The sequence below is a fragment of the Poecilia reticulata genome, linkage group LG16 (genome assembly GCF_000633615.1).
Source record: "Poecilia reticulata strain Guanapo linkage group LG16, Guppy_female_1.0+MT, whole genome shotgun sequence".
NCBI classification, from domain to species: domain Eukaryota; kingdom Metazoa; phylum Chordata; class Actinopteri; order Cyprinodontiformes; family Poeciliidae; genus Poecilia; species Poecilia reticulata.
In genome coordinates, this window is record NC_024346.1 from 17,091,772 (window position 1) to 17,100,412 (window position 8,641).

The following is an 8,641-nucleotide window of genomic DNA, read 5'->3' on the forward strand; positions in this document are numbered from 1 at the left end:
CCAACGTGACAGAGATTGTCGAAAATATCTTTATACGTTACAGAAAATTTATTATTTTCGCCGAGACTAGGGGGCATACCCAAAAACTGAAAAAAAAAGTTTGTATCACAACGATGCGATCATGTTAATATTGATTAAAATGTGAGGGATGTTTCCTGCACCTTGTAGAATCTGAATTAAGCTTCTGTTGCCAAAACACAGAGTCCAATCTGGTGCTCGCATGGTGAACCTAACAAACCGACCAGTGGGTGGAGTGCCCACAATGCATTTGCAGATTAGATGTAGCATGCTTGGCATGGTATTATTCTTAAACTTGGCATGGACCCACCCCCAAGGACATGACGCTGTCAGCACATTGCTTCCACTCGTCTGCACAAACACAGAGGTGTAATAGAGGAGAATTAAGGAGGCTGTAATAGTGAGATGTGATGCTTGGTTGTAAGACAGCATGGCTAATTCCCTGGTTGTGTTATCTCTGAAAGACAGATGTTCCCAGCCAAGATTGTGGTGTGTGCACACACAAGACAAAGAAGGAGAACAAAAAAGAAACTCACACACAAACTGGGAAAATGCAGAGATGTATGAACATAGAGAAATGCACAGTGGGACAGTTTAAAAATAGTTTTATTGACAAAAAAAAAAGAGATCAATGACTAAGATAACATTTCTGTGCGTCATTAAAGGACACAATGTGTTTCTGCAGAGTAAACAAAAGAGAAAGAACTATTATTCTTAAAGAAAGTTTTCCTTTCAGGACAAGGATTCACAGCAGAGGATACAGATCATTTGATACATGGCTTCACCCTGTGACTGTCAACCTCTTGGGTTAGATAACCATCCATCCTATCGTGTCATTAATTCAGTTAGAATGCATGGCCACATCCTAAAATACATCAATCTAGATGGATGAGACAAAGCTTCCTGTCAATGCACAAGTCAGGGGTGTCAATTTCATCCTCTGCATCCTCTTGTGCCGCTTGTCTAAATTTCTGTCTCCTTTCCAGGCTCTTCGTCACGTCTGAGAATATTCATAAACTGCTCCTGCAACCAAAGCACAGTATCCATGATTCACAGAGCAGCCTTAACGGCCTCATTGAAAAGTTGGACAAATTGTTTATAGGCCTTGAAGCAAACGCGAGTGGTTGAGTGTGACTTCAAGGAGGCTTTTTTTTTCCATAAATGAACATATGAAAGTATGTACAAACATTAGAGCTGCCTCTCATATTCCTTTTTTTTTTGTCCTCTCAGCTCAGATCTCCCTCCTCCTGTTTCCGTTTAAACGGCTTCAGCTTTAAGTCTCCATATTCAGATAATTTCCTCCTTAATCCCTTCAGAGGAGCTCCTCGCTTAACTTTCTAGTTAAGTCAGTGAGACACACTAATACAGGATAAACAGCACATACACACACACACATACTGTACATCTAGCAAATTTCACTTATCTGATGCAAGTACAACTGGTGGTTGCCTTGCTCAGCTGGTGTGTGTGTTTGAGTATGCTTATTGGCTGTATTAGGGAATTTCCATGATTAGGGTCCAATCAAGTTGTTGTTTTGAAACACGTGCATTTTAAAGCTGTTAATCCAGGATTATTTCCTCTCCCCTCATTTTATTACCGTCGATTACAAAGAGGGAAAAAAAAAAGTCACATACACGAACACACACACACACACGCAAACAAACACTAATTAAGGTTTTGTTTCCTTGGAGAATGAGTATGAGCATACTGCTGAGGTCTCTAAAAATAGCTCAACATAGCCTATAGGTTGAAAAAGACAAATTTGGTTTATGTATGACTACACACAAGGAATTAGCTAGCACTGCAAGAAGATGTGTGTTTTAGTCATTCAGATATTTACTTTAATACAGGTTTATGGTATTTCTGGGCATTGAGAACCATTTTAACCTTTAGGCTAATTTAGGTTTCTGACACTTTTCATTTAAAAACAAATCCATTGTTTTTGAGTCAGATGGATGGATGGATGGATGGATGGATGGATGGATGGATGGATGGATGGATGTGATGTAGTCTAGATAGATGGGTACATTCTTCCATTTTCTTTATAAAAAAACATCCCATTTATCACTTGTTCTGTACGGCCTCCAGAAATAGGGCTATTCAGGAAACGTTAAGAGGTTTTTTGGAACATGCAACAACCTGGACTTTCAGTAAAAAAATGTTTAGTAATTCACAATGTTCACATGACGACGCAGGTGTAGAAACACAAATATTATTCCTTATTCCATTTTCTTTTCACGTACGTATCAGGGTCAAAAAAAATTTTTTACACCAAATTTCATAATTTGAAGGAACCCTGGAAAAACAGATGCCTACCAGCACTGGCAAAACATCCTAGAAAAGAATGTGCATCCTTTCCCCGGTGACCTCTCGGCAAGTGAAAATACCCCAGCAGTTCTAAAGCTGATGTACAGGTGAGATAATGTTGAAGGATTTTTAGATCACCTGAGGCTTTGTTTGTCCACAGAGGCCCCTCTCACACTGGGTCAGCTTAGAATGATCAGACATGGCTGACCGCCTGAGTTCACTCACCCCCACAGGAGTCATTAATCAGACGGTGTTGCGGATGAGCCGTCCAGACACATGCCACAACACACAGGCACAACCGCAAAAAAATGCACAGACGCATTAGAGCCTGCTTTAATTAGAAAAAGGAAAATGCTGGATGACAGAATGGCTTCAGGTCATCATTCTTCAAGGCCTGCAGAGGTGCATCCCCGTACACTAACCACAGCAGACATGGATATGGGAGGAAAAAAAAACCCAGTCCACAAATAAAGCATCTCATAAATCTGCAAAAACTTTTACAACATGGACACACACACACAAAAAAAACATTGTATCTGCAATTTTTTCCCCTCCTGGGGCATATTTAATGCTCTGTTAAAAAAAAAAAAAAAAAAAAAACTGAATCAGATCAGGGTATCAAACGGCTGCGAGGCCTCTCAGCTTGCAGCAGGGTCACTATCTGCAACAGGATCTCTGATAACGCTTCTTTTTTTTATTTGCTAGGGTTGGGGTTTTTCAAAGACACCATGCTGCTGTGTATGTTCATGGTGTGTTGTGTGTACAAACAGACATGGGACATGGAGAGATACCTAACATTAATAGACAGAAACTTACAAACACTCATCATCATCATCATCATCATGTTGCTATATTAATCTAAGCCTTTTAATAATTTATTTTTGCAGTTCTTTAGTCGGGTTTTATGATCAGGCAACCAACAACTTTAGAGAATTTTACAAACAAGTTAATCTGAATTTATAGCAGATTATTTCTCTATTCCAAAAAGAGTAAAACTAAAACATTTATGCACCCCGGTACTATTTGGTGAAATGTACCTAGCCAGGCGTCTTCTAACACCTTCCAATATAATACTGACTGAATATCAGAAATGGTAATTATTTAAACATGAATGCTTTGCTGATGCAGACAGGGCTTTTAGGAAAAGTTTCCACATGTTCTGTTTGTTTATGCTACGGACAATTCCAGAAGCATTTTCTCAACCTGCTCCATCCATTCCGAAAAGGTCACTTAGCAAACATATCACTTCTGTCTACATTTCAAACATTTATATTGAGGCTCTAAGTTTTTCATTCCCTTAAATGAGATCAAATGAGATAGGTATCTCTCAATACATAATAAAGAGTATATTTCTGTTGTTAAACCTTTTATTTTTTTTAAATGGATGAAAAAACAATTTACCTCTGTCTCAAAGATCCATAGAAAAATCTTTAGTAGCATTTTAGGATTTACCAATTAAGATAAATATTTAATAGACAAAAAAAATAAAGAATCAAGAAAATATTTATCAGTCCAAAGGATCACATACTGAACTGGTTGCTCATCCTGTTTAGAAGTGATAAAATAAATCAGATTTATTTGTCTATAAAGATTAAATAACCATGTCTTTACCAGAGTCATCAGTGCACTGAACTAGAATGTGCAGTAACATTTTAAGTGGATCAGTTTCATCAATCTTGACACATTTTATAGTTTGCATTTTAATACTTTTATGAATCTACTTTCACTGCCTTTTAACAGGTTTTTTAACATGTGTCTCATGTTACCTTAAATAATATGCGACTGTTCTTTTAGCATTCTGAAGCTATAGCTCCAGTGACCAAATACACACAGCGCCTGAGAAACGTTTTTCCATTCCTTTTGTCACATCACAACCTCAAACCTTGAATGCATCGTTTGGAAATGCTTTCCTGCACCAGAATTGCATTATATATACAAAATAGTCAAGACAAGAATTGCATCAAAATCAAATCTAGTCTTGTTAAATTTGAGTTTAAACGTATACTAATTAAACTGTGTAGTCAATATATTTTAGGTCTAAATAGAGCAAAGGCAATTGTTCCAATTTATCTTTTAGGTTTGAAGCCAGACGTGGCTGTACAGCTTATAGCAGAGATTTGAAAACATTTCAGACTCATTTCTCTGTGCTGAAAGAGTAAATTGGTACACAGTCAATACTTCAATGCTTTAGTGCTGCTGGGGCCAAAGACATTCTTAAACACCTTTGGTCACAAACAGCAAACATATTTATAGGACTAAGCCTTTATATGGTGTTGCACTACATATTTCATACATTGTTGAAAATAATTGTATGCCACAATGCAGAACCAGGCTTTTATGTCCTTAACACTGTGGGACTATTAAAAGGACGTTATGTGAAGACTTGTGTTAAAAAGTCAGTTGCTATGCAAGTCACTTTGAACACCCGAGCAGCAATGGAGCGAGTGAGAGATGTACTCTGCATGAGTTAATGTCAGATTCACTCTACTGTCCTAAGTTTTAACCGAGTTTAACCCCCCAAAAATGAAAAAAAAAAAAAAAAAAAAAAGAGACGCATGAGGCATAAACTGAATACTATAAAAATTAAAGCATTTACATAAACACTGGGCATTAAAATCACAGCGCATGTAAAAATAGCATGAAGTGTTAATAACTGGGCTTCTCTGACAATGCTTAGAGGGGAAAGCAGTTCTGCTTGTTGTGCTGAGGAAAAAAAAAAGAATAGAGTAATTAACATGGTTCTTTTGTGTTTTTGTTTTGTGTACGTTCGGTACATTCCCGCTCGTACAAAACTGTGTGGGTGTGCAGTGAAGGTAAAGCATTCAAGGGCTGCTGATGAGAATTAAACCTCTAAAAACTAATTTCTTTCATCGGCATCTGTCGAGAAGATTAGGGGAAGCATTACTCAAGTATGCACTTATTTCGACAAAAGCATTTAGCAACTTAACTGAAAGAGATTTGAGTTGATTTTTAACACCACTCTGTTTGTGCAAATCAATTTAATCTTTGAAAAGCCAGTACAAAAAAGGCACTTTGAAGAGGGCACGAAAACTCAAGGAAAACATGACGGGGAGCAGTTAGTGCTCCATGGGGGCCTCTACTTCCTCTTCATCGTCGCTGCAAGGTTCGTAGTCGTCGTCCACGACTGGGTCTTCGTCTTCTTCCTCCATTTCTCCTCCCAGTTCGCCCAGCAGCTGTTCTGCATGGTCCAGCATCGGCTGGTCGTCACATCGCAGCTTACCATACAGCTGCAAAGGAGACAAAAGCAGATAATTTGAGTACTTGAAGGATGGAAATTGCTGTGGAGCAGAAAAAAAGGGAATGTTTTCATACAGCTGCGTCTAATGAGTCAATTTATTTCAGCAGCCTTGTGGTCATGTTTGTAATTGAGAAGTGGTTCTCAAAGTGTTTACCTGGATAAATCAAGGCTAAATAAAAAATAAAAAAAGCAGAAATATTGAAGTGAAGCGACTAGTCATTTTCTGGTATGAAGTTCTTGTATGATATGATAAAAATATACCATGGTTTCTCTAGAGAGATAATAATATCAGTTTTAATAATAATAAGCCAAACGTTGCATAACAACATTGAAATGTGACGTCAAACCAACCCCAGAGCTCTGAGATAACTGGAACACAGCTTGACACTTTACATCTACAGAGGCTAAGGCAGCAGTATAGTAAATGTAAGAAATACTGCCACCTGCAACTGGGAGTAGGCAGTGGCGATCTGTTGATTTTGTGTAAGAAACTTTAGGGACCGGTTTATGAAATAGCCTCATTGCGCAAATCTTTAACAGCAGCTAAAAGCTTACAGAAGCAGACCTAATCACACTGCATCATTGTCTCATGGACCAACAACTGAAGGGGGGGGGCCAGGAAGTGTGCATTACAGGTCAGTAATATGGGCTGCTTTTGTAATTGAACTGGACAAACTAGCGTACCAAGCCGTACCGACCTGAGCCGTACCGCTCAGTAGTTAGATTTAAGCATTTCAGCATCAGGCTACTTGAAATACCCAGTCAAATCTGTGATCCGTCAGTGGCTACCTCAGCTTTGCTAAAGCCTTTTTGTCCTTCATTTGTCAAATTAGAACATTTGGATATACAGTTTAGCAGCACAAGAGACAGAAGAAATCTCCCATTTTTCTTCCTCTTGCCGTTGTGAGACGCATGCACTCCTATGCACACACAAAGACAGTAAAATGTGATTTGAAAGAAAAAAAAAAGAAATACAGGGCTGTTCAAAACTGCTAGCAGATTTATCTCTGTAAAATAGACTTCTTGTGTGTAATTACTGAAGTCAGAAAAAGGGGCCTGGATGATGACATTGTGGTTTTGCGTGCACATTCAGAGTATGGAAAAACAAATGCAGCCATTTAAATCTAACTACCGTTTCTAGAAACATGGAAAAACCACGGTGACTGTGTTCAATGCAGGGAATCTTATTTAGTTTTCAAAATGTGTAGCACAGAGCACACACTCGCTTAGGCTCACGGACAATACACAGCCGAGCGCCATCATTCTTAGTAAAAGTGTAACGAGGCCAGGGGAGTGAGTGAGTGTGACTGCTTTGCCCCAGGACCAGTCTCTAAGCAACAGCAGGTCCTGACAGGAGACACGCAGTCCCATGGGAACTCATTTGGAGTGTTAAAATGTGTGCTCTGTGTGTGTGTGTAAATTTAAGCGGATGCTGTCTCTGCAGATCGGAGCTCCGGGGATGCAGAGCGTGACCCAGGTCCAGGCACAGAAACAGATACCAGGGGGGAGAGGTGACCCTGCCAGACTCTTTCAGAACACCACTGCTGCACACACACACACACACAGCCACACAAACCAAGGGATTTTCATTACAGCGTTGTCACTTTCAAATGCCTAGAGATGTATACCTGCAAAAAAAAACAAAAAAAAAAACAGGCTTGCTTTACAATAGGGTTGGCAATAGGCTTGGCTCAGAGCAGAGAACACTTGCATGTCGCAGCCTCGGGCAAAAAATAGAGTGCCGTATTTCACATGAGCTTCATTTGAGCAATAATGAAATACATGAGGCAAACATTTGTAAACTTTGACTGCTTTCTAAGCCACTAGATGCACCCTGGAAATTCTATCTGCAGGTAGTAGATATTTTCTGCAAATCAATAGCACATTGTGTCTGCGGGACGGGACGCGATTATTCTTTGTGAAGGTTTGAGAGGGGAAAACAAACAGGAGCTATTCTTTATGCATCCCACAATGAGCGCTGCTTAGATCAGCATGGCTGTCGCTAAAAAAGCCCCCCGAAAAGACAAAACACAGGCATTTCTCATTTAGAGCAGCCAGGGTTTTTTTTTTCTCTTCTCACTTTCACGGCCCAGAGAGCTGCCTACAGAGGGAGAGTGTGTGCGGGTGTGTGATCGTATAACTTTTTCATGCTTTTTCTTGCTCCACTTTAAAGTCATGGACCGAAGCGCACCTGACCACTACTATAACTGCTCTCGTGTTTCATGCAGTCGTACAGGTAGGAATGCACGAACACAACCACTGTCGATATGTGCTCCTGCATTTTGAAGTGACTTTGGCTTTAACAAGTCGCAGCTTCTGTGGAATAAATATTGCCTCAGGTTACAGTTCTTGTCAGTTTTGGGCTTTGATTTAATGCTTTTGAACAATTTTTTCCAGGGTAGGATGATATGTAACATAACTTTAATGATTTTTTTTTTAGGAAAAAGAAATTGACAAACAAGTCTGAATTTCTCTCTTATCCACACAAGGTTGAAATTATACATACAAGATTAAAAGCAGAGTGGCGTATCTTTCATGTGCTCTCACTAATATTGGTCCCATAAAGCTCTGGAGAAGCGGGTGAATTGATATAAATTTAAATTGATCAAAGTGTTCTTTTCTTGAACCCCACTCTTAGGCTTAGTTTGTGGATTGCATTGAATTACAATAGATTCTAGCCTGATTTTCTTATCTGGAAACCAGTTATGGTGTGTGTTTTGGATCATTTTAGTGCTGGAAAACCCAGCTGGGTTCAACTTTCAAAAGTCAGCTAAGTAATTTTGGAGAAATCATTTTTGTTAGATGCAACACCAAAGTGCCAATAGCAATGGAACAAACCCTCAGAATGATGCAACCATTGTGGTTGCATCATTCTATCACCTGAAGAACATCTCCAGGGTTAGAGGACTGATGTCTCAGCACGATCTAGAGAAGCTCATCCATGCGTTTATCTTTAGCCGCATTGATTACTGCAACAGCGTCTTCACAGGTCTGACTAATAAATCAATCAAACAGCTGCAGCTGATCCAGAACGCTGCTGCTCGGGTTCTCACTAAA

General features: G+C 39.4%; 1 protein-coding gene across 2 annotated transcripts in view; it reads right to left on the minus strand.

The window, feature by feature from the left end:
- Window positions 1–2,644: 2,644 nt before the first annotated feature.
- The window catches only part of LOC103478624 (probable assembly chaperone of rpl4), a 34,596-nt gene continuing 28,599 nt past the window's right edge, over window positions 2,645–8,641 (minus strand). Inside the window, exon 11 of one of the 2 annotated variants that reach the window (XM_008432593.2) lies at window positions 2,645–5,573. In XM_008432593.2, the coding sequence (XP_008430815.1) occupies window positions 5,403–5,573 (171 nt within the window). In that variant the 3' untranslated portion in view covers window positions 2,645–5,402. The remainder of the gene's footprint in view (window positions 5,574–8,641) is intronic. The other variant, XM_008432594.1, reaches the window with a different exon arrangement.